Source organism: Coloeus monedula (assembly GCF_965178545.1).
Source record: "Coloeus monedula genome assembly, chromosome: 18".
Classification (NCBI taxonomy): domain Eukaryota; kingdom Metazoa; phylum Chordata; class Aves; order Passeriformes; family Corvidae; genus Coloeus; species Coloeus monedula.
In genome coordinates, this window is record NC_138798.1 from 5,963,502 (window position 1) to 5,990,576 (window position 27,075).

Sequence of the window (27,075 nt, forward strand, 5' to 3'; positions counted from 1 at the left end):
GGATGTTTGTTATCATGAGATAATTTATGTTGTCACTTCTGATAGCAATTGTTTCCTGTGGAAACAGCAGCTTCTGAGTAAGAGGCTACCATAGCATGGGTTAAATTGCCTGTCATGCTGCATGTGCCTGAGGACACAGTGTCATCCTGTGGTGTATTCACAGCAGGAATTCTTCTAAAGGGAAACTAAGTATTTAATGCCCACAGTGCCAGTCTTCTGAAAAGATTTGTCCTAAGTTCAGTACACTTTGGAGATACTTCAAAGACATGAAATAGAGATGTACACTTCATATTCTGCCAAAACAATGTCCTTGACAGCACTGGGCTGGTTGTGAGACCCAGCAAAGCTAACTTATATTCTCTGTAGTCCCAAATGAACTATTTTAAAAGAAGGAAACATCTAAGAAATAACAAATACATTTGTCTATTTCCTTTTGCTTTTGTACCCAGTAAGTTAGGAAAAAAAGTTCCATCTAAAGCAATTCACATTACATCTTTTCAATCAACAAGCACCAAAATTCAGCTGTTCAGAGAATTAATACAAGGCAGTATCTGGGTATAAGGTTAAAAGAAAAACTTCAATAAACACATTTTGTGTGTATAAAGCTTATTAAAAACTTATTCATTCTCTGAATGACTGAAGTAAGTGGTATGTGTTGGGAGAATAAACTCTAAAGGTTTGTGATTTTTGGAATTTAAAAAAAAAATTTAAGTCTTACCCTCCCCTTCCTCCACTAAAAAAGAAATGCATTTTAGAAGCTATGGTGTATTAGCTTGGTTATTCTGCTTGGTGTTTTGTGAGGCACTGTAAAGGCCACCTAAGATACATTGTACTCTGTAACTATACAGCACGTTGTGGTAAAACGTGGTTCTTAAAGAGATTTGAATATTTTGGCTCATGGTGATCCCAGATGTACTGGTCCCATACACACTGGGGAAATCTGTGCCGGTACAAATCTCTGCAGGCCACACCACAGACACCCTACACCTGCTTTCTGTGTTGGGTTTGATATTTAACATAAAACTCTATGTCCAGTGCAGACTTACAGGCTAGCTGGCCGTGATAGATGGTTTTTATAACAAAACGCCTTTCTACTACTTACATGAACAGTTGTCATTGTGTTTGGCTCACGAGGCACTATTTAAAATGTTTTTAATTAAAATTGTCTTATAGCACTTAAAATTGTTTTGTATAAAATTTGCTGTAAAGATTTGTAATATGGTCAAAGGGCTCTTTCTCCTTCATTACCATTTTTAAAAATGTTTTAAAAGCTAGAAAGCATCTTGTATATATTCTGTATATGTATAGCAGCACATTTCATGTATGGAAATATGTTCTCAGAATATTTATTTACTAATATATTTATCTTAAGCCATGTCTTATGTTGAGAGTGTGTGACATTATTGTAATAATCATTGAAAATCACTAACACGAGGCCCTGTAAATACATGATAATTGCACACAAAGATTTTACAGTACTTGCCGACCAAAAATGATTTAAGAGAAGTGTAGTTACTTGCAGTTTTGTAAGAAAGTGTACAAATGTCTGTATTAAAAGGAAAAAAAAAAAAAGGCAAAACCACACAAAAAATACAGTTTTATTGCATATACATGTGGGAGTTGTCCTTCTTGTTTTGGGGGAAAGGATATAGATAGCTATTCTCAAAGTATAGTCCTAGATATACTGAGATGAGCTCTAATAAACAACATTTCTTCCTTTTTTTTGAAAATAACAGGTGGATATGTATATGCCTTTACACAGCACACAGGTTATTGGGGGGACCCGGGGGGCACTTGTCACACAGGCCCCTGAACCCTCCAAGCACATGAGAAGTACCACATCTGCTAAAAGAGATCCTCATTTATGTTTGGAACCTGCCTGTTCCTTGTGGCAGGGGAACTTAACCCTGGTGTAATTTCAGGTAAAAGTCATTTATTGTCCTGAAATAAAATCGCTTTGGGACAGCATGATACATGTGGACACAGCTGGGTCAGTCAGAGCTTGAATAGTTACACTAGATCCAGGTCCTTGCCCTGCATCATGGAATCACTGGTCCAGCTTAAGTGAAAATTAATACTGTGGTACTCATTTTGTCAGCAGAGAGCACAATTTGATCAGAGATATTTATGCAGACACCAGAAGAGGGGAGCCTGGGGGCGTGTGGCTCTGTGTGTGTATGTACATGTATATTTATGTATGCTATTTCATGTATTATTTATTTCCCATCCAGTGATACACACAGAGTGTTTTCCAGGATTCTTCAGTTTCTTCCTTTTCCCAAAGATTTTTACCTTGTAATCCCCTGGACTTTCCCCATCTCCCATCCATGTTCAAATGCACTGTAATTCAATCACCTCAGGATTCGGCCAAGAAATGAGCCTTACTTCTCTCCACCCCTCGTTTCATATGTGAAAACTCTGTTTGGGATGACAGATTGTTGAGGAGTGTCATTTTATAGGGGAGCCTTTGCGGCATGAGGACCAGTTACCATCCTGATCGCAGGTACGATGGAAAAGCCTGGCCTGTGTGCAAAGACAGGCACACAAATGGAAGAGCAAAAGGAGCAAGTGCTTCCCAGTGAAAGTACGTGCCCCTTTTTTTGCTCAGTGAACAGAATCTTGGCAACTGCCAGTGATTACAGATAAGCCTTTTAGATGTGCCTTTTATCTGCAAATCAGTTCATCCAACAACTGCTTTTACAAATAGCATAAACCCCGCCGTACATGGATGGCTGCTAACGCGTACGTTGATGGGTCACACCTGAGTCTCCCTTCTCTTCCCTCCCTCCATCCCCCGTTCGCTGTTGCTGCTGGGGTTCTGTTTTCCTGTGCCCTGTTCTGAAGAAAACTGTTCAGTGATTGTGCTTTGAAGAACAGCACACACCACCACCATCGGTGTCCCACAGAACAATCAGTGAGCCCATATTCTGTCTCTGAGAAAGGCAGCAGTGGGCTGCTGGCTGAACTTGTATGTGGTGCTTAGCTGTGTGGGATACTGTCTTTGTTTTGGCTTTTAAAAAATGACTATTTTCTATCCAAAATGAACATTTTGATACTTGGTGGGGGGGGGGGGTTCTTTTTACTTTTCAGGTTCGATGTTTAAGGAACAGATTTGTGACAAAATTGAGAGTCCTGTGGGGCACCACAGACCTCCACAGAACCTCGATACGGTAAAAAAAGTCAAGCAGGAGCAGACTATTCTAAATGGATTGTACATTATCGTAACACTTGGTGTTTCTGTAACACTATCTGCAATATCATGTGCATCTGTCAAATCTATGACAGCTGTTAGGTAACGTTTGTTGTTACTTGGGTAGTGTGAAAAGAAAAATGCCCTTAAAAGGATGGCCATGTTCATACCCTGTGGAGCCAGCCTGGCCTAATTCTCTGGCCAGGGAGACAATAGCATACCTGAAACCAGATATTTTATCTTGCAGTGAAGGCGCTGTGCTGCTGTGACTTAAATGCTTCATAGAAAAGTGTCTCTTTCAGAATAAAGAATATGTTTCTCTCATGGGGAATGAAACTGCTGCTTAGGAAACAACCAGGAAAAAAGAAGGGAACGGTTCCCAGAAAGAACAAAAGTGCAAGAGTCTCATAACCGGAATGGCAAGAAAGGAGAGCAGAGTAACCTCCTCTGTGTAAGGGGAGGTCGGTCCCCTGCAACACTTGTGTTTCTAGAAGAAAAATGAGTCTTCACATGAAAAGCTGGAGACAGTTTTGGTATTTGTCACTGTTTTTCTGGTGTTTGCATAAAAGGTTGCTGAAGGTTTCTTAAACTGCAGCATTATTTTGGCCAGGAGGAATTAATTAGAGAGAAAAGATGAATCTTGCAAGAAAGTGGAAACAGCATTACATATTGCAGTAATTTGTAAAGCAAACACTGAAAGAACTGTTACAGTTCTAGAAGTTTGAAAACACGTAAACTGAAAACTTTCAGTCTGCTGTTACCTCTGAACTTGTGTCTCAGAGCAATATCATACTTTATATAAGTAATCATTCTCAGCTCTAATACTTTCTTCTAACTTGTATAGCAAGCAGTGCTCTTGTAACCTGCTGGTGAACTGCAGCAGTTTCTGCCTCCTTTACTCCATGTTTGTATACACTTCAGCCATCCTAACTGAACTCCTCCTGCACAAATACACTGTATTTATTTTTTCATAATTATTATTTACAACCACTTGCTGAATGTAGGGTGAACAGTTATAACACAGTGCATACTTCAGCAGTGAGTCATCTCAAATTTGATTTATTCTGGTTTCTTGACAGCCTTATGTGGTTCATGTGATAGCTTTTGGATTTGTAGCAAAATGTCTTGAGACTGAAGTTCACAATGCCAAATTTCATCCCAAAGCACAGGTGCTCAGTAAATTTGAGGAAGTATGAGTGGCATGAAATGTATGTGTATTGGGGATGTGTTGTTAAGAGAAAAAATGGTATGGTCTGAAGGCAATACTATTTTTCACTCTCAAGGTAGCAGAATTGTTCATAAATGTCTAGAACAATATTCAGGTGAAACCACCAGTGAACTGTATTTCATTGGAAGATTGTGAAATACTGCTGCAAGGTAGTAAGAACTAGTTGGACAAGTTTTTGTCAGGAGTTGTTTTTGTAGTTCACTCTTCCTTTAGGCAAAGTGGTGCACTAGAAAAATCTGTTCCTTCCCACTGCCTGAGAAGGCTTGTTAAGCAGAAGATGAAAGTGGAATAGCTACTTATGCTCATTCAGTGGCAGCAGTGTGTCTGCTAATGTGTTTGGCCTGTAGTCATCCAGGCTGCAGATTCAGTACAGTTTCCAGGACTATCTGTAAAAATCTCCTATTTATACTATTGCCAGGGGTAGTTGGAATATGTAACTTCAATTCTGCAATCCCACTGGATTGTCTGCCTGAGCAATGGGATAAACTTCCTCAGCATTGTCCTGGCTGTAGAAAATCTGGCAGAAACAAGTCCTAAAGAAGATTATGTAAATGCTTGATTGAAAAAGCAGATTACATGTTTGATGGTAAAAATTGTCCAGAGAATATATGCACACGAATTTGCAGAATCTGATGAACAGTCTAATACAATTTCTAGGCTAGAAATGAGATTCAAAGGAGGAAAGTGTTTCTTACAGCAATTGTTTTATCAGCACCTATTCTGTCACAAAACTGAGTTTGAGTTACCCTATTCTCAATGTCCTTCTATCATATATACCAAAGAAGTATCTTTGGTTTTTTTTCCTATGGTTACAGTGTATAGAAAATTTATTTTTCCCAGAGTGTAAACTAACATCTTTTTTTCCTATAAAATGTTAGCAAAATCCAAGCATAATATGCTGTATTAAATAACGCATTTCCTATACATATACAAATATATATTACTATGATAACACATCACACATTTTTACATAACACAGTCTCTGTTTTCCCACAACATAACAATATTAAGACAAAAATACATATAAAATCATGTAGTCAACAAACTAAACTAGTTTTAAATGTAGATTTTGAATGAGGGAAGGCACTTGTCCAGCTGGCCCCTTTCCACCTGAGGTCCACATGCAGTGCAGGCTGCTGGAACTGGGGTGCTGTGTGAAGGCAGCAGGCTCACAGATCGCTGCTCTGGCAGTTCCAGCAGAAGTACTCACTGCCCCAGCTTCTGGGGCACACATCTGTCCTTGTCCTATGGCTTCTTGTCTGTCTGCTTAGCTGTGGACTCGGTGAGCTCTTAGCTCATCTCTCTGTGCAACCACCCAATGAGCAAGATCAAAGAGCTCAGCTCTGTAAAAAGTAACTCAGGGAAGAAAAAGCCATGGCAATTTTTAACCTGATCAGTTTATTGCACCACTACACAGCTGGTCACACCAACACAAGACTGAGGACGGGACCAGAGCAGGAGCTGAAATCCATGTATGTGAGGAGGCAGCCCCTCACGATGATCTGCTTGTCAAAGCAGTTGCTTTGGACATTGTAGCCAGTGTCACATTTGCAGCCTGTCCAGGCTCTTGAGGGGACTGCTAGGCAGGAGGTCAGAAGGCCATTCAGATACAATCCCAAACCAATTCTTCTGCAGTTATTTTCAATTTGTTGAAGAAAATGCTGCAAACACCAACAGCCTGAGGTGTCCCTGCTCTCCAGCTGCCAGCTCTCAGCTGGCTGTGTAGTAGGGGCTTTCTTTTGTGGCATTACAACAGTTGTGCATGTCACACTTTTTGCTTCTTTCTCCCTCAAACCCTTACAGCAAAGATCAAAACATGCTATGTTAATGGATACCACATATCTTGGCCATAAATCACCACACTGAAGTGTCTGTACCAGACCACATTTTGAAAAAATCCACACCAGAGATCTACCTGCTCTTCATGGTCTCAGCCCTGTAAAGTAATAAGTGCTATTTAAGGGACCCTGTCTATGAATTTCCATCTATTGGTCTGTTTGCTAGCTCTAGAAGTATCTAGCATCAGAAAATCTGAATTATTTGGTGGGAGGGAACATAATTTCTTCTATGCTTTTATCAGTGTATTACCCAGGCACTGTCTAATATCTTATGCATAGGCATGTTTATTGTTGCCATGACCATTTAATCTGCTGTAAGTGCTAATTTTATGGGTCTTTTGTACAGAAATTTGATAAATGTTCCCCATGAAAGTCCCATGAAAGATAATTTTATTTAAAAAATAGTTGAGGAGCTAAGGGACCGATGCAAAACTTCACTTCCTAAATTCTCTAGATTTTGCATTAGTAGTATCCATCTTTGTTCTTGTTTGTAATGAGATTTTCTTTAATATTATAGTAAAATCAAATTCTTTACTAAGGAAGAGAAGCGTAACAGTTCTGTGTATTTTCCTTCTGCAGAAGGTGTCAATCAGTCACTGGGTGTTCCTGATATTATCTCAGTTTGTCACCATTAACTGCTTTGTGAATGTCTCTCTGACAAAATGTTTAACTTGCATTTGATGAGGCAAGCAAACAAAGCTTCATCACTTTGTGGTAAGCACTGTGTGCTTGTAACAGCTCCTAAGGATCTGGCACCACACTGATTCTCTCTGCCTGGTTTCCTATTAGTGCATCAAATTAAGGATGCTTAGGAACCAACCTACTTCATTTTGCTGTGAATCTCTGAGGTGAACTCTTTGTCTACACAGCATGATGCAAAACCTTACTTTCAAAAAAGGCAATTTCAGAACTTTTCTTGGGTCTGAAACAGACAATATGGTTTTTGGTCCAACATGACACGTTTTGCAACTTGTCCTGTCTTCATTTTAGCTAATACTGTAATTATATTTTCCTGTATTCTTTCCAGCAGCTCATGCAAGAAAGTACTAGATGTTCTCATGCTATTCCATTTTTTATATAAACAATTCCATAACTGCTGGCTTAGTAAAATCTGGTTTCTTTTAAGCACGCATTGTGATATTGTTCAGCTGTCTCTAGCACTCAGCTGTGGTACATAAATGGAGCTGGACTGAATTCAGTTCAGGTAAGAGACCAGATCTGCAATGAGAAGTAAGGCACAATATTTCAGTGCTTAATTCTTCAATGCCCTGTTTTTTCAAGGAAATCTGTAGCCCTCATGAAGGGGAGGGAGTTACATGTTAAAAAACATAAGGGCACATACGAGAATGAATTTAAACTCAGTGATGATTTTCTTACTTTTCTAGTACCCTTTGCAGAGGCACTTAATAGATGTTCTCTGACTGCACATCTGGTATATGCAGACCATTGGTATATGTTCAAACTTAACCAGAATTACTGTAGTTTATTGCTTGTCAGTGAATCTCCTCTTGAGTTTGAGGAGCTGCCCACTGTGTAAACTTTGCCAGTCAATATATCTGACCTTCTGCACTGACAGTTTTTCTTAAGTATCTTGCTGGTCTGAAATTGCTGAGGCTGAAAGACTCACTGCTGATCCTTTGGAATCACTTGTTTCCCACTTGTGGTGGTGGGATGAGAAATCTGAGTATTGTGGATGGACACTCAGTCTACCAAAGAGAAGAAATAGTTAATGCTGTCTGTTGCAGTCAAAGAGAAAATAGTTCACAGATCAGATGTTTTAGTTCTGTGACAATTAAGGCAATTACCTTAAAAATTCAGTCCAGTTTTAATGTTGCAGGCAAGGAGACACTTCTCACAGGTAAATATCAAGGCAACTGTTCCGTGTGTGCCCAGCTGCACAGCCTGGCACAGGTGAGTTGGTGATAGCAGCCTAAAACTTTGGAAATAGTTTGGGCTGCCGAGATTAATACATGTGGCTTCAGAGTAAAAATCTGTTAGCCTCACTGTTAAAAATTCAGTGGATTACAGTATCTTTGGACAATCCTTTAAGAAGCCCCTAGCTTATACCCAGGATGAATGCTGGATGTCAGGCTGGAGCACAATAGTTTTTTAAAGGATCACTGTGAATATGAACAAAATTATCATAAACATCAGTGAATGGTGAGTCAGACATGGTCATTTAAAAGGCTTCAATGCTCATGCAGGCCTGGAGCTGGTGAGCATTAGTCAATCAAAATGCCTATTTGCAGCCAAATCTTGCTTTAGGGGCCTCCTGAATTTGATTTTTTGTGTGTGCATCTCTGCTTGTAGACACAGAAACAGAAAATGCAGAAAGAGCACAGCACTGAGCAACCAGGCTGACAGCTTTTCTGGTCTTTGATTCCCCTTTTACTGTATAGTACTATTTAGATGTGTTTACATCAAGGCAAGCAAGTTCTGTTTGCTGTGGTAGCCAAGCAGGCTATCAGTACCCACCTCTTTCTTCAGCCTTGAGAACAGAAGGACTAAAGTAGCCTGATATAAGAGTGGTACAGGCAAGTAGGACACAAGAAGTCCTCAATCTGTAGATACCCCTTCAGTTACCTTTGGCAGGGGTAGAGAACATTTTGAATTTTATGAGTTTTTACATCTATTTTAAGTGCAATGGTTTAAAGGCAGTAATTAACAGCACTACAGACTTGAGGAGCACCAGATAGTTCAAAATTATTGCTGCAGTTAAATCCGTTGTCACTAGTATACCCAAGAGAACAGCAGATAGGCAAAGTCACTCAAAGGCCTTTGGAAATGGACTTTTTGGAAAACAAGTATGAGATTGGAAGGAAAAAAAGGAAGATTAATCTCAAGTCACCTGGATTTTAAGAATATCAATTCTTGCAAAATAAAAGACACTTCAGTTTCCCACTAGTGGGTTGCAATCGTCTTGTTGATTTCGAAGCTTTTTCTTGAAGATGGATATGGATGTGGATGGCTGGTAAAATATACTCCAGATCTCACCAGCAGTAGTAACATCACTGCAGTCTTCTGTTTCAGCTGCAGCTGGAATCTGATGTGACCTAGGAAACAAGAGGTAATTCACTCTTGTGTTAACATGCTAGGGAGGATAATGTTATATCTGCAGTACTTCTACACTGGGAATGCTCACAGCTTCCACTACATTTGTGACACTTTTTCTTTGTACCTGCTGCAAAATGTGGGGTTTTGGAATGTTTCTTGTCTTGACCAAATGAGAAGTTAGGTATTCTACTGCCACCCTAATGACAGCAGTGACATTAGGCTAAGAGGGCTCTACAGACTGTAGTTGGTTTTGTTATTATAGTTGCTATTAATACAAATTAATTTCCTTGTAAATTGTTTGTGCTATGTAAATACAATATTCAGCATTTTGATTTGCTGATAACTCACCATCATTTCATTCAGTGAGTGTCCATCTAGAGGACACAAAATTTATTTGGTATGAGTGTAGAGGTCTTCATTTTTTCCCTGCAAAGTATTATCATAATTTGACCTCACCAAATCTGGATGTCTGATAACATTTTCCTCTTTCTTTCTTCTTCCTAAAGTACAAATCTTGTCAAATCAAGAGTAGAAGAGATATTCTAGCAGCAGATGCTATCCTAACTGACTGGAAAGTTAACAAATGTGCTTATTTAGGATCTTTTATGAGGATACAAATATGTAATAACTGACTTGGTTTTGGATACAGCCAGTTGGACTATCAGGAGGCCCAGGTTTGGTTCAGAGCTGAGATCTTGGTTCTCTGTGGTTGGTTTTGCTCCACACTCACCTCATGGTAATGTGCAGAAGTATCTTTGCTATTATGGCTGTAACACTTAGGATGAGCAGTGCTGTCAGACTATATATTGTCCACTCTGCAAAAGAGAAGAGGGGAAGCTCTCAGTACATTCATTTATTTACAGTTTTTACAGTAAGAATATTGCACAAAAGAAACAAACAGCCTCCTGATGCTTTATTCAGATCTATAATTCGATGATGCCCTAAACCTACGAGTATTTTGTGCAGACTGGCAGAAACTGTACAACTTTTAGAACTGTTCTTTTCCATTGCAGGACACCTCCCTAAAAAGACAGCTTCAGGACTGTGGCCATGTCCACAGTGGCATGGAGGCCCAGCTTCAATGATACACAGAAGCAGATGCCCAGGGTGGTTTAACAATAGGCGAGACTAACCATGATATTCCAGCCTTCAATTATTTACAGCTCAGTAATTGCCTGAATTAAGTGATGTCCTGAAGGTGAGTTCTAGACACATAACAGTGCTCAGTGACACCTCCCCTGCACCCATTAACTTGTCTAGTCCTCTTTGTATTATTGATGAAGATTTTGTTAATTGGGGCAACAGGGATGCATCCAGCATTCAAGCTATTCTAGACTCCACAAAAGTTTGCTCTTTTTTCAGCAACTTGTGCCCTTCTGTGCCGTGCAGTGGTCACTGAAGCTGATTTCAGTAAGGAGGCTGCTCTGACTTACATTGTTTTATGTACTTTCATTCTCAAGAACTCACCATCCTCACACTATTTCTGACTTAGGCTGACAGGTGTTTTGAAATGTAATGAGAGAATCCCAGTCAGTGCTAATTAGACTACATGAAAATTTATCTGCTAGTAAGATGCACAGTGGATCTGCTAATGTGGAGGAGGCAGCAAAGGAAATAGTGACTCCAGATTTTCCTTTGGCAAATTGTTTTTTCCTGTTTCCACATTTTATTGTATCATTACCAGGCATGGAGCTAGTTGGATGGCTTGGGCTGGTTGTGATGACATAGAGTATCTTTGATGACCGGGCTGCATTGATGCTGAGATTTGCTTGTTCATTTATCCTCTCTGAAAGGGTGTGATTCACTGGGATCTTGTTTTGATGCACATTGTCCTTCACAGCTGAAAACACGAGAGTACGATTACAGTAACAATTTCTTAGCAGGACTAATTGGACTTTATTTTGTGCTTGTAAACAGACATGCTGCTCTCTGGTTTACTTAAGAGAACTCAAATAATCAAATTATATCTGATTCCAGGAAAAGCCTATACTTCACCAGGTTGGGGTTCTCAGAATTTTTCTGGAAGCTGATTGTTCATCATAACAGTAGGTACAACTCAAGGACCAGAACATTTTCTCTTGATGACTTTAGATTGGAGAGGAATAGACGGTTGGAAGCAGCCAAGATGAACCAACATGCAGATAGATTACTGGTTTTCTGTTTTGTTTCCCTTTGTCATTTTCCAGTCTGTTTTAACAGGAAGGTATAGAACTGAATTTTTGAAAATCTGTATTTTGCTGTTTATGGCGTAGCTGACTGGAGCGTTCTAAACTGAGGGAAATTTTGGCAAAGCTTTCACCCATTGAGTAGTGGCAACAAGAGAAATGAAACACCTGTTAGATCAGAGCTAAAATATTTGCTCTTTAGTTGCCACTTCAGAAATCTCCTGTGTGAATTAAGTGCTTCACTGAAAGGTAGAATCAGCAAAGGTAGCCTCTTACCTCTATATCTGATAGCAAATCCCTGGGCTTGATTGATGTCATCTGAGAAAAAGTACAAAATGACAAAATCCAAAGAGATGTTAAAGGTGTGGGGAGGCCGGTTCTTGCCATTAAAACGAGCTAGAACATGATAGGTGTAACCATCCAGCAATTCCACCATATCTGTAGCATCTTTGATTTCAAAAAGGACAAAGCTGAAGTGAATTTGAGATGCTCCTGGAACTTGTATGGTCCAATAACAGACTTTGCCTGTGCCATAAGTGTCAGGAAAATCTGGAGAATAGATCACAGCTGTAGCAGAAGTGTAATTCCCTCCACAGGCACCAATAAGGGCTGTGAAAACAAGAGGAAAGGGAGAAAAACGGAAAGAAAGAAAAAAAAAAAGAGGCAATACATTAGTTTTGCAAAGTTTTAGCACCCTGTAGATTCTAATACTTAAATGTGACTTAAAGGTACAGACTTGCTAGGCCAGCAGGATGCACTGTCTCTGCAGCTGCTCTTTCCCTCCCACAGCACTGGGAGCACAGCCTTTGATGCCTTTGCTTGGAATACTCTCCTTATGCCTCATTACTCTGACACCTATGCATCAACCTTGCACACTGCAGCTATCCCTTGTCCTTGTGTGTAACCATGTCCCCTTTTATCACTGATTCAGGGTCTTCTGCTCCATCCCTGTAAGGCAGGCAGGCAGGCAGGCAGGCAAGTGGATCAGTGACCATTAACTCTCACTGCTTAATTACTGACATTCCTTCACAGCTGTATGAAATTGAAAAAACAAATCTTCACAGAGCAGGTGAAGTTGAAAGGAACCCTGAAGATTGTCTAGTGAAATCCCTCTTCTGAAAGTAGGACACAGTATCTGTTGTGTTTTGAATCTCCAAAGATGGAGACTCTTCAGCCTCTCTGGGCAATCTGTTCCAGTGTCGCCCTCACCATAAAAAAAAAATAAATTTTTGTATGTTTAAATGGATTTTCCTGTATTTGTTTGGGCCTGTTGCCTCTTGTCTGTTCACTAGATAGCACTGAGAAGAGGATGGCTTCATTTTTACACTCTCCCATCAGTCAGCTTTACAAACTGAAAAGGTTCCTCCCTAGACCTTCTTTTATCAAGGCTAAACAATCTAAGATCTCTCAGTCTCTCCTGTAATACCTTAGTCACCTCTGTGGCCATATAGATGTGCTTTCCAAGCATCCTGTCTTTTGATCTTGCCCAAGTAATATTTGACCTTACCTTCGCTAAGTAACTTGAAAAAGATACTTTTACAAAGTCTGAAGAAAAGATTTGTTGCTACTTTTTGTATAAGAAACAATTTACATGCAAGTGAATTGTTGTATTCCTTGATAACTGTCCACATTCCCAGTGCAAACTTAAATACAGTGAATCCAGAGAGCCACTCAAATGCCACCAACTGACAATGCATATCCAGACATGCACATACAGTTTTTTACTCTCTAGTAAGATCAATTCTTAGGGAGTCTTTCTGTGACATGCTGCTTCTGATAGCTGACTTAGTACCACTTGTGAGGAAAGTGAGAGAACCTCTGGAGCATGAGCAAGCATCATTTCTTGGAAGAGCTATTTCACATTATTAATGGATGAGAATTTAATGCAGAAATGGAAAGCAGCTTTATTTCATACTGAATTGAGGTGTTTTGCTGTTTTGTGTGCAGCAGTTCTCATTGTTTTTGAGTCTTCCCTAATTTGTTGAACATGTGAGGCCTCTCCTTTGGGAAAAACTGAGCCTGCTTCAATACTTACTGTCAAAAAGAATGACTCTGCCATCCCCACCGCAAGGCTGAGTATGGTCTCCAAAGCAAACACTGTTGCATTCCGTACTGGCTGCCTCCCCGTATCTCCAGTAGTCAGGATTATTTCCACAAAAACAAGCATAACCTGATTCCATGCCTGCAAACTTTGACAACAAAGATGCATAAGGAAGGGAGGAATAGTATTTGAAGGAGTGACAGCGAGAGGTTGTTTGAGCAAGAAAGCTGGCAGAAGATTACGTGTGTTTTGGAGAAGTATGGTTAGTCAGAGGAACCACCACAGGCTATTTTTGTTTGGGCTGTTAGGATGCTACTTAAGACTAGGGAGAAAGATGGAATGGAGGGCAGCCTGACACAACTGCAGTAAGCAACTGATTTTCTCCTGGCATTATTCATTAGTCATTTGTCCAGATTCCTCTGGATGCAGAGACAAAGCTGGATCTCTCGGAGTGGAAGTGCAACCTTAGCCCTCCCAAAGGTTAAAAAAAAAGTGGGGAAGAGGAGAAATATGATAGAGAGCTTTAGGCATGTTGCCATTTTTGTCTTTGAAAACATTTTGTAAAGGTACATCAAAGAAATCACCTTAAATTGTTGGCTTCGGCAGGAGCTGATGCATGTTTGGATCGTCAGTTTATTGGAGGTCTCGCTGGTGCCAGTCAAAGGTGGTGGCTCTCCATGGTCCTTGTAACACCCCAGATTTCCTGGCACTGGCAAGAGTAACACACAACAGTCATTCTAAAGGTGTGCCTGTAAACATCCAAGACACAGACCCTTTATGCACTACCTGATTACTAAGCAGCTCTCTCTATGTTCTGGTCTGGATTTTGCAGTATGGGAAGCGTTACTCTTTGTTATTCATTCTCTGTATGATTCTTGTCAGATTTTCCAAACACACCCAGGGATGGGTGATGGGGCAAAAGAGTATTGTATGTTCTCAGCAATATACCTGTAAGACTCTCTAGCTGGTTTCAGTAAGCTGCAGTAAAATAAGTGAGATAAATGCCTTGTTTATTTCTCCAGACAGAGGCAATTAAAAAACCCCAAGGCATTAAGTGGGTTCAGGGGGGATTGGTTGGTTTTTTTTTTTTTTACTATTGGCATGCATATTCTGAAAATGTAAATTAAACAATGTGATTTATGTCTGATCTTCCACACAATGACATTCTGGAAGTTTTCAAACCAGGATATTTGAAGAAGGGAACCTAAACTGTTTTAGGATGGAGTTTGGCAAGTTTTATGGGAGGGACTATATACTTACATAAGGGAATTTCCTAATATTTAAAACTTGAATTCTGATATGAATCTGAAGTATCTTACAAAGAGATTAAAAATGAGCAATATTACTTTCACCCCCCCCCCCCCAATCTATTTACATTAACATGATGTTTCAAGGCTCCTTGGTCACTATGGGAGATCAGAGTTTTCCCCCTTCAGTGCATAATTTGTCCTCTGTTTTGTTTTTTTTTTGGTTTTGCACTTTTCTTCAAAGCACTGGAATTTAGCCATGACCACCCCATGGAGAGGATGTGGAGTACAATACAGTGCTGTGGTAATGGCATAAAATTATCCCTTGGCCACTTGTCATATCTGCTCACATACTTGAAATTAAATCTGTTACTAGCTCTATGTTAAGATAAGTTTTATCCCTGCTAGATTGACAAGGATTCTTTTTGTCCACCTAACTGCCACAGCTCTGTATGACATGATGTGGTCAGAGACCTGTATGAGTGTTTTATTTATGCAGTCATTGGTTACTACAGTACTCAGTAAACTTATTATAAATAATGACATAACATTGCTTCAAATATTGTTCATAAATTAATTTTGTTTTCTAAGAATACAATTTCAATTATAAATACTTGCATGGAGTTATGGCTTTGATATGCCCTGCAGCAACATTCATGTAAGTACTGAGACTTCAAGTTACAGCCTGATTTAACATACCTTTGGAAATCCCCATTTGCAGCCCCACCCCAGCTGAGTACAGCTGGGCAGATAACTCTGAGAGAGCTCATTCTTTTTTGTATTGTGCATGATTTCACTGCCCTGAAAAAGCTTCCTACTTATCCAACCTAGCTCATTTTCCTAAGAGACCTGGGATTTTGATTTTCTTTTTTAAAGGAGCTTTATTAGTGAGACCTTTCAACCTTGGCTCCAGAGGATTAGTACTTCAGTATGTTCTATGCTAAGAAACCTGACTGAGTAATTTGAAAACTTCTTAAATTTTGTAACTAAATCAAGCGTACATCCTAAGACTAATTAGTCTCTTTGGTGTCCCAGCAATATTTTAACCTTCTTTGCTCTTAATATTTAGCCTGCTAAGGAAACTTGGCAAAAAACGAGGTAATCAATGTTCTGCAATTACTGTTCATGCTCACCAGTGATGTTTTACACTTTCTTCACCCATTTGTATCTATTTGTCCTCTTGGCTTAAAAGGTCATCTCTTTTGCACAAGCATATTATTTTTCTTTTAAGCAGCATCTGACTAAACGAGGGCCTGGCAAACACCATTAGCTTCTGCATTTTACATGTAAAGGCACATATTAAATGTATTAAAATATGGAATTAATCATTTTGAGCTCAAAACCATGTTTCAGCTATGCTCATCTAGCTGTCTTTGAAGAGCCTCCTAGCTTTTTGCAATGGCAGTATGCACAAATTGTTTGAGCTGTCCTTGTTCCTCTGTTCCATACAGCTCTGTGTAACTTACCTAGCCCTGCCATTTAACACTTCATCGATATTTCAGTCAAATTTACTACATTACACACATGCACACTGGAAATACGATTCCAGTAATGAAATCTGTTTATGGGGAGAGAGTCATGTGAGTCATAAACATGAAGATGTAATTAAGTGGTATAGCAAGCCTTTCTTTCTTTCACATTTTGAGAGTGTAAGTTGTTATTTCCTTTGAACTTCAACCTAACCTCATTAACAGGGAGACCAAAAAAGTCAGGAATAGCTGCAACATTGCAAACAAACCATCTGAAGCATTCAGTTCTGAGTCCTCCATGTGAGACACACATGTTCTCTCAGGACTCGGAGCTGCTGTTTTGTTTATGTCCATTCCAGTCTGCTTGGCAGACATTAAGAAGAAGAGAGGAAGAAAAGGGAAGACTAAGCTCCTCCTGGAGTAACTACCACTGTCTTCTGTGATTCTGCTCACACACCTTCATCTAACACTGCTAAATTCTGTCCAGCCTGTTTACAAAGGCAGAATGTCAGAACACATTTCTGACTGAAGCATGTAGTGTTATGTATAAACATTAGGGAATGAGACACACGATACAATCATGTCAATTCATCACCATAATGAAAAATCCTTAACTGTAGATTCTTAATTATTGTTACGATGAATCATTGCATGCAAATCTCTCTAGGCAATCAAGATGCTGCATGTTCTTGGCATTGCCATGGTATTATGTGGGCATAGTTAATAGGTAACTTATGCTCCAGATACTTTTCCAGCAGTAAATATCATTAAGGAAAAGAAGCTTATTTAGGAAATTTTTTCTCTGAAAATTTTCAAGTAGGATTTTTTTACACAATTGCTTTCTCGTTCCATCACGAAACTCAAGTTTTTTATTGTGCACTTCACAAGATAGTTTTGATGGTCTTATGACTTAGCATCATGCTTACTGAAAACAGAAAGTCTGGTGAAGAATAAAAGATTTTTTTACTTAGAGAGTTTCATAAACCATGAGGTTTATATTAAGATTTGGATGGGCTTGCAATGTACAGTTTGCTCTAAATTGCTGCAATTCCTTTTTCTAGTATCAAGTTTCAGTGCAATGCTTGAAGCAGCTGCTACTGGTCAAAAGGACATTTTGTAAATATAAGTCTGGATTATCTGTGCAAGTAAGTGTCCAAGTTTAAATCCTCTGCTCCCCACCACAGAGAAAACGAGCAAGGCTGGTTTTAAAAGGATCCTTTGTGTAGAACAAATGGAGTGGAGAGAATTTGCCTTTCAGCTTTTTTCCTGGTGCCATATCCAGATAATTTGTTAACATCTGTGGTCTTTATAAAGAAAATGCAAATTCTTTCATTTTAGACCAAGTTAAATTTCTTAATTAGGAGGGTCAGGTTTCTTAAATCGTGCCTGGTATATCAGAAAACTAAGAGTAAGATGTCCTCTGAACAATGAGTATCAGAGTGTTGAATGATTTTGTGTTCATTAAATTAGACCTCTTAATCTGTATTTAAGTCTAGGTAAAAGGCATCTGTCTTACGGTCACGCTTATGTATTTGTTTGCCTAGCTTGAACATGGGAATCACATTCATAAAAAAACCACCAAACAATAAAACTTTGAACAAAGTAAAAAAAAAAAAATCACTTTAGATCCATTTTTATTGTCTGGTTTGGTTTTCTTAACTTCAAGTAAGAAATATACTTCTTCCAATAGAATGTGTGCCTATGCATGGACACCTGCTCTGGTGCTTAGCAGTCAAGACCTAAGTTATGCCTTAGAAACAGAGGGTAATTGCACAGAAGAGGTTAGGAAAGGAAGTGAAGACATTAATGATTAGACTTACTAAAATGTGTAGCTACAGTTGCTTGTTAGCATGCAAAACTAGAATTTCTTAATATTTAGGTGTACTTTAAAGAATGTGATTCAGGAAAGAAAATTTTGGAACATACCGACACAAATCATGACATTTTGGACACAGTAAAAAATAGAATACATTAAAAATATTAAATTCTGGAAAGAAGCTTCATGTGAGTAGCTTGTGAATGATGTGATTTTAAAAAAATCAGTCCAGGTTGTGGTTTCACAGCAATGCTAAGTATCTGCACCTACCAGAGACAGAATTCTAGCCCAGAGTTCCCATATACCACAGAGACACCTCTTCCCTATGTCCTCTCATAATTGTCTTTTGTTTCCTCCAAGCAATTCTCTGTATGATGCCCTATATACACTAAACTAATGTAATTCATTTTACGAGCTAATTGCAATGGATGGACATGTTTATACCTCATAAAAACGTTCCTTTTCTTTTTTGTCCTCTAGATTTAAATAAATTAATGATATATCTCTATGGATTCAAAGAACTAGCAGTACTTCCTAAGTTTTGTGTGATTCCCTGTCACACAGTATGATTTGTAAATAATATAATCCAGTAATTCTGAGGTAAGATGAAAAGGATAGCAGTGGAGGACCAATTCAGTAAGCTTGTCATTAGCTCTAAAAAACCTGTGTAAAATATAGCTTAGTCTGCAACTGAAAATAAGCTGTTTTGCCTTATCCTGGCTTCTGTTTAGAAATCACTATCCACTGTTGTATAACTGCCAATCTCTGTTCAACTGAGACACAGGCCTAAAAAAATTGCATGGTGCTCTTACTTCGGCAGGATGGAATCTCACAGTATTTCCAATATATTCCATCTTCATGTTCTGCAATATAGCACCATGGGCTGACATCCCCATCAGGGTTTCTGAAAGAGAAAATCAGTGAGCAAAATTCAATCTTTTTTCAAAAACCACACAAAAAAAAAATCAATCTTATAAACCTTCAACAGCATCACTATTTTTGCTCTAATACCTCCCATTGACTATTTACCAAGAAAAAGGCAAAGTTTTGTGTTATCAGGAAGTTCAGATAGCTTTGGTTATGACACTATTCATCAAGCATAAGATGTTAGTACTGTCTAAAATGTAGCTTTTTTTTATTCTAAGTTTAAAAGGTGCAGAGCTATTTCTGGTCAGTATTGACAGGGAGGAAGATTTTCTGTCCCACATCCTGTGTACGGGTTCCACAGACTCATAAACTCGATTTTTTGCCTTGGTACAAAATAGTCCAGACTCCAACTTTCTGTTATGTGTGGTGATAAAAACAGTGAGCTGATAAAGTCTTCTGGGAAAGAGTTATTTTCTTTCCCTTCAATAAAACTGACTAAATCCATTCCAGTGATTTCTCTATATTGATGGTTAATTCCTTATGTGTCCATGATAATGATGATCACTATTTTTATAGTTATTTGCTGTTGAATAGCATCACTTAAAAATGCACACCTAATTAGTCATTAGGTTATTTAAAGATTTTTCTGTGTACACTTTGAAAAGCTATTCATGCTGTAAAGATCTATTTAAGAGAATAAATTGTTAGATTGGACAGTCAGGGTGAAATATGACCTTTTCTTTTAACTAGGACCAGTTACAATCTTTTTATCACATACTTTGGCACGAATTCTATTAATGACACAGCCCTACTGAAGTGTCAGTTCAGCTGCATGTTGTCATTTACACGTATTAACAACTCTTTTGTGGGAGATCCAATTTTAGAAATTCTGTGGATTGTTTTTTGGTCAAATAACAGACTGCTGAAAATAACTGGTGAGTTGAGTTCAGTTTAGATTACTAAAATGTTGCTAGTTAGGTTTTCAGACAGATTAGCAGAGGTAGTGGACAGTGAAAGTCTAAGACTAGCTATGCTAGGAATTTAGGTGTAATGCAAGAGCTTCCAGTAGCTAAAAAAAGTAGAAGACTAAAACCAAGTAAAGCTTGTACTTGAACTAACCCATTTTCCCTTGTTTCCAGAGTTACAGGAATTTTTGCGTTTACATCTTCATGACAGAAACCGTATGTCTGGAATTGAATCATGATAATGGCACTCTACACATAAATGCCTTAAAAATGCGAGGAAATTGTAGAGAAACATGATGAATGTCTTCAGGAATCTTTGTCTTGAACCTCAGAAGCACACACAGTTAGAAAACAACTCTCTGTCTTTCAGAATCTCCAAAAATTTCAGTCTTCATAATTTTGTTATGGTTGAAATGAGTGGAACGTTATGAGGCATTTCCATCGTAACAGGGTGTCTTGAAGTAAACAAAGTATTCCAAGTAAGGACCACCCATGGAGAGGTAGCATGCTTCTGATTAATACTTCAAGTGTAAAATTAGATTATTCAAATGCTGTTCCTAAAATCAAATCTCAAAGCAATGTATTATGCCTTAAAAAAGCCTTGTGAGGTATGTGCTGCCTGAGAGAAGGGAAGATCAAGTTGTCCATTGTCATCAAACAGATGAATGTCAGAGAAAGAGCTAAAACAGCTGTATCACAGGCCTCGACAACATTTGCATGCTAAAGATATACTCTGGCACTGTTAGTCACTTTCCAAGCTTTCTTTCAAGAGAATGTGAAGTTAAAAGTCATCCATTAGTTAGGACTGTCATTCCATACACCTGTCAGAATATTCCTAGGCCAAGTGATACAGCGTAAGGAAGAAAATGCCTAACCTTCCAGTCAAACTCTGCCTCAACGAGGATAATCCAACACCTAGCAGAATGAGGTAAAAAAGCTCTATTTGGTAATCAAGTAATTTCTCATGTTTACATATCAGATTATAGGCTTCTTGCTCCTTGTAACACCAAGTTCTCATTTGCTAGGTAAAGCAAGTCTCAAGTGTTTTTTGAGTATCTGGATAAACATTCAGTTTTTTATATGTTTTTGCACAGCTTGAACACATTTTGCTTTGTACTAACCAAAATATTAGCCAAAAATGACTTCCAAAAGTAAGATCCTGTATATACAGTCTGTCTAGAATATTGCCACACAGCAACAATCAAAATTACATTCTTAATTCTGCTATTTGTATCAGAGAGAATTCAGTGGCCACTGTATTTTAAATAGCTCTGTATCAGTATGCCTACTGAGACATGGAGCTGAAAAAAAGCCTGCAGAGCCCAGACATCTCTGAACTTAAGTTCTGATTTGGCTCCTAAACTGTGAAGTTCTTATTTAAGTTTTGTTCTGAGTTCTATCCATAGACTTCTCCAGAAGGCAAGGAAACAGAAGTGCATCTGCTGTGGTTTAATCTGGTATTGTAACCCCTGACAGATGAGCTTCTGAATTCAAATAACTACTCTAACTCACTTCGAATTTTTAGTGACTACAGAACTTTCATTAGAACAAAACTTGGAAACAGAGTGTGTAACAGAACCAGGCTTGTGTGGGAGGATAAAAATCATAAAGAGACTCCTCCAGACACTTGCTGCACTGCTGTACTTCTGATTTGGATCATTTTTTTATCTCCACCTTTTCATTTAAGTAATCTATAGTCTTTCTCTGTCATGCCAACTTCCAGATTGGACACATTATAAGGGACAGTGCTGAAAAAATGTGGGAGCTGGGTTGAAAAAGTTATTCTACTAATGGTGCTCATAGATCCAGGGTACTAATTCCAGGATAAACCAAAAAGTGTTAGACACAGTTCTGACATTCTTCACTGCATGACAGGAAGTTTCACGATTTTCTTCCAACTGCTTAAAGTAACACTGGGTATACAGGCAATGTTAAAGCAATGTGGTATTTCTTACCTGCAGTAGTTATGCTCTCCAAGCCCTCCCTCCCCATTGGGATATTTCACAGTATTATAAGGATGCTCAAAGGTCTCATTCCAAAAAAGACAAGGTTTCCCTGCATATTGGGAGGTCTGGTTCTGAGTGCCACGATAGTCAACCCCGTTTGCTGTATAGCATTCTGGGAAGAAAGAGAAATGAAAAAAAGAAAGAATATATGTAGGTTTAGTGTTTGTTCTTCCCTTACCCTCCACCCCATCTCCAAAGGACCATGTTCCCTGCATTGTTTAGGCAGCTAAAGATGCTGGCTAGGATTTAAGATTTCTCTCAGTCAAACCTCTATTCAAGAGATTATGATGTCATTACTTTAATAAACAATGTACGAGACAGGTCTGAAGAGAGGTTTATACAATTAACATGCATTTTCTGAATAAGCATAATACTTTTTTTACTGTTTTTCCTATGTTTTACTCATTAGCACAACTCTGTAACTTGTTAATTTTCCAAAAATGAAATTATATGATATTACCAGTCTGCTACTTATCAGCATATTAAACAAAATCTCATGCTACTTCAGCTAAAGTTCTGACTTGATAAAGTGAAAGACTTTGTAGGCACGCATCTTACCAACATTTACATTCTGATTTAGAAAAATTCTTAGGGATTGAATTGCCTTAGAAAGGGACCTCCTTCAGTAGAGTGTAGTCATGATATGCTACTAAAGCATTTATGCTTTCAAATTAAAAAGTCTGTATCAGTATTCTTCTGCCTCACTCACATTTTATCCCACGTATGTTTGTTTTCTTAGCTTTCTAATACTCAGCAAGTTAGAAATCAAAGTAGAGAATGATTTCTCTAGTTACTAAATACATTAGTCCCTTCTCTGCTGAACTACAAATTTCATACTGCCTGGTTTTGCTGGGTCTTGTTAATCATAGAATCATAGAATGGTCTGGGCTGAAAGGGACCTGAAGGATCATCTGGTTCCGACCGCCCTGCCATGGGCATGGACATGTTCACTGGACATCTTCTGATCAAATAAATATTCAAATGCATGAACAATTTTCCTTTTGCTGAAATTGCAAAACATTTTTGATTAAATTATGCAATGTGAGTGCGACAAAGCATGGGAACATGTTACCCAGCAAGGCAGTAGGATGTCCATCCTTGGAGATATTCAAAAGCCACCTGGGCACGGTTCTGGACAACCTGCTTTAGGTGACCGTGCCTGAGCACAGCAGCTGGACAAGATGACCTCCAGAGGTCACTTTGATCTCAACCATTCTGTGATTATCTTCCAGAAACAGTCATTATAATAAGTGTACCATAAATAAGTCCATCCTGTTTATAATTGATACTTGCTAACATTTATCATCCTTGCATTTATTTAAGAATAGGGTTAAAATATAACAGTCTGTGACAGAATTAAAACCACTGTGTTACGCTGCTGTAAACATTTATTTGTACTGGACAGTGTTACTGAGGAAATTCACAAATGCTTTCTGCTAACTACAGGCTGTGAAACCTCCTGTTTCATCTGATAGCATTCTCTGTAGAAACCATGTTAAAGCTGCAGAGACGTTCTACTGCCCTGAGGGAGTGGGAGAGTGCTCTGAAGTATGTGCTGATCTCAGGTGTCCCTCATGAGATCTACCTTACAAAACAAGTCTAGAAAGACCTGTGTGGCTGCAGCTGGAAGAGGAAAAAAAAAACCCACCCACATCTTAATCCTGATATTAACAGTGCACCGTTTTTGTATTTAGAACTACTGTAGAAGAAGGAAAAATGTATTATTAAAACCATGCCTCTGAAATTAGTTTAGTCTGGGCTCCCAAATATCAGAATGGTACAATTATAATAATTATTTCAGAGTTCTGTTACACAGCAGATGAAAGACAATGGTTTTGTGCTTTCACTGTGCATTTTCATGCCTAGGCAAGTTTGGATTTCTATTAAATGAAATTTTGTTGCTGAAGGCACACAGAAGAGGTGTCTGCACAGCCACTAATGTATTCTGCTATCATCCCTGGATAGAAAGCTATATAATTTAACCAAAACAAGCTTCAGGTCAATACTCCTCCTTACTGTAATTTACCTGACTGCCTTAGCAATACAGATGGGCTGCATACATTTGCTTAAAAATGCAAATTTGAGTTTCCAGTATCCAGGCCACCACAGATATTTGTGTAAACATGAAAAAAAACCACTTTAAGGTCACGACTGTGTTGCAACTTTCTTCAATACCTCTTTTGCTTTGCAGTTAACATAAAAGCTTTTGTAGGTTATAGCTGAAAATTTAAGCTGATGAATTTAGCAGAAAAGGGAGAAAAATGTAATCAAAATAGATAAACAAAATAATATGCAGTATAAAGAATTTGTGAGAAGTGATAAACACATCCAGAAAAGATATCTACATTAGCTTTGTGCTACTACTTTTTTTTTTGCTTCTCACTCCTAAATGAGAAGCAATATATACTTCTATCTACTCAGAAATGCAAGGAATGCTACAATACCTGAATTTAGTCTGGCACACAAACTAAATTGAAGTTAACTTCAGTCCATTTTAGGATCAGCTAAGACTGGCCCATGCTTTAACTTGCAGTAGCAACTGACTTACATTTTCATGTCAGCTTTTTTAAACTGATTTTCTTCAAACTTCACTGCACTTTAAGAACAAAAGGAAGAGTCAGATGTCTCTTCATTCCTCTTAGCTGCAGCTTTTTGTTCCCAAGACAATAGGTAGCTGTATCAGTGCCTCCTGTGTTCCTTTACACTATCAAGAGATTTGGTGGAAATGTGCCAGCTGAGTTGTAACAAAGCTCCCCTGGCTTAGATGTGGATGTGGAAAGGGGAGGCAGTGAGATACCAAGCAAAATCATTGATTATCCCTGAAACACTGAAGTGAAAACTTTTAAAGTCATGGAATTTAGCAGCTGTTATCAAATGAAATACAAAACCTTTTGTGTTACAGGGAATGTGGATTTTGTTAAGGATTAGTAATAGTTTTGCCATAGCATGGGAGTGCAATATTTTCAAATAAATATTGGCATTTTATAAAATCAGGTCAGTTGTCCTTGCTACGCTCCCTCCTGGCTTCTTGTGCACCTGCTCACTGGCTAAGCATGGGAAACTGAGAAGTCCTTGATTTAGAGTAAGCCCTACTTGGCAACAACTAAAAAAATCAGTGTGTTATCAACATTATTCTCACACTAAATACAAAACACAGCACTGTACCAGGTACTAAGAAGAAAATTATACCAGCAGAAACCAGGACGCAACCCTACATTCTTTGACCTTGAACAGTCAGCGCTGGGATCTGCTGAGATATATTTTGTACAGTTTTCTGTAAAATTCCTAGTAGCATAGTTACAGATGTCAGCATATTCAGTATCTTGGCAGTAAACAACTCAATTCTTCCATTTATCACAGGCAGTGATTTCATCATATTTTGCTGCATGACAGCCAAGACACTACCTTAGTGATTTCACCATTAAATTAATACTCCCAATGTGCTGAAGGTGCATGTTTCATCTGCAGAAAGGCCACTGTCCTCTCTATTTTAAATCCAAGTCCTAAGAGATTCTGGAGAACAGGAGGTTAGAACTTCCACCCTACTTTTCATCTTACACCACTAGTGCAATAATTCTGTGAAAAGACGAGCTTAAAAAAAAGGTCACCTAGATTTGTCTGCACAAAACTAATTCATATGAGGTCACCTAAATTAAACAGTCAGAACAGACTGGACTGAACACTGTCGGTAAAACTCTTTGGTTTACTCAAATCACCTGATTTCTCTTTGGTAGCTTATGTAGAAGGGAGGGGGAAAAGAGTAAATCAACCAGTAACAACCACCTCCCTACGTTGTGGCACCCACTGGATCCAACTGCATTGTGCTGACTGATACTTCTATGATACTTTAGGCTATGAAGCCCTTCCCTTGGAGTGTAAAATCAGAACAGTGACTCAAGAAAATTAATACCAGTTCTATTAATTTCAGCAAGCCTTATTCCTTAAAGTTTTGTAAGACTATGGTAAACTATGACAGAACTCACACTGTATCCAGGTCCTCTCCCAGTGGCAAAGACAGCAAGGGAAGAACAGACACCTTGTGGACACTACAGCTGACAGCCTCCAAAAAGGCATCAGGATGCCACTGTGCTTGGCAGATGTGCCACGTGGTTTTTGTTCATGCACGCAAGGCTCAAACTATCCTGTCAGCCATAAACCTCTATTAAAACACTAGGGTTTCAGAGAGAACATGAAGAAAGAAAGCTGTGACCACTCATATCTACAAGTGTGTGATCTCATAGTTCTAAGATCTTAGTCAGCTGGGTTTCAGACATAGTCTGAAGTAGAGGCTTATGTCAAATCTGTGATTAGAATCAGTGTCCATGATGATTTCACTCAATTAACTGCTTAATGACCCTGCTGCTTCTACTGTTTCACGGGGATGTCTGTAAACAGAATTAATCAAAGATAATTAATCAGAGAACCTCTGCAGTGGTTCCAGTACGAAAGGTTCCAACAGGTGCTGTTCAGGCTAATGTTTATGAGCCTTCGTGAGAAAACATGGACAGCAGTTTGTTGTCAGGGCTGTTTTGTTTTCAACACATCAGGTGCCATGGTTGATGAAAAGTAACTTTTCAAAATGAATGCTGAGACTACATAAGTATCTATTGAGTGACAACTGCCAGAACAAAAAAGCAGAAAACAAGACTAGGGATGTTGTCCCCTATAAGCGAATACTCAGTGTGTGATACAGGTTCACAATTAGTTTTATTAGAGCCAGATCAACATTTGGAAGATCAAACAGCAGCTGTTGTAGGAATTCTTTCCATCTGTGTCGGTTTCTTCTTCAATGTAGGGACCTTACAGTGATCATTTTCCTTTGTTACTTTGGGACTGCATGGCTGCCTGCACTCCACATGGGCGCCACTTTAGGATCATTTGAAAAATTAAGGTAGTGCAGACTGTAATAGCCTGACTTCTTTACTTATGATAAATCACTGACATTTGAGTCTGCACTGGCTTCCAATGATTTTCTCAAAGACATCTATCTAGAGACACTACAAATTGCAGACTGAAGGGATGGAGGTTTCAGGGTGTTTTAAATGACTTCTTAGAGGACTTTCCAAGTTTGAGGCCTGTACACAGCTTTTGAGACTGAAAATTCAGAATGACAAACTTCTTCCTATTCCACTGGAGAGAAAAAAAAAGAAACCACTTTGTTTGCTTAATGTTTTGGAAGCTACTTGGAG

At 38.7% G+C, this 27,075-nt stretch overlaps 1 protein-coding gene across 1 annotated transcript in view; it reads right to left on the bottom strand.

The window, feature by feature from the left end:
* Nucleotides 1-1,703: 1,703 nt before the first annotated feature.
* Nucleotides 1,704-27,075, bottom strand: part of KREMEN1 (kringle containing transmembrane protein 1) — a 51,334-nt gene continuing 25,962 nt past the window's right edge. The window contains exons 16-23 of the mRNA XM_082293419.1: nucleotides 21,836-21,998; nucleotides 18,861-18,952; nucleotides 14,101-14,225; nucleotides 13,511-13,664; nucleotides 11,752-12,084; nucleotides 10,992-11,150; nucleotides 10,041-10,125; nucleotides 1,704-9,309 (exon numbers count right to left, since the gene is read on the bottom strand). Of these exons, the coding sequence (XP_082149545.1) occupies nucleotides 9,147-9,309; nucleotides 10,041-10,125; nucleotides 10,992-11,150; nucleotides 11,752-12,084; nucleotides 13,511-13,664; nucleotides 14,101-14,225; nucleotides 18,861-18,952; nucleotides 21,836-21,998 (1,274 nt within the window). The 3' untranslated portion in view covers nucleotides 1,704-9,146. The remainder of the gene's footprint in view (nucleotides 9,310-10,040; nucleotides 10,126-10,991; nucleotides 11,151-11,751; nucleotides 12,085-13,510; nucleotides 13,665-14,100; nucleotides 14,226-18,860; nucleotides 18,953-21,835; nucleotides 21,999-27,075) is intronic.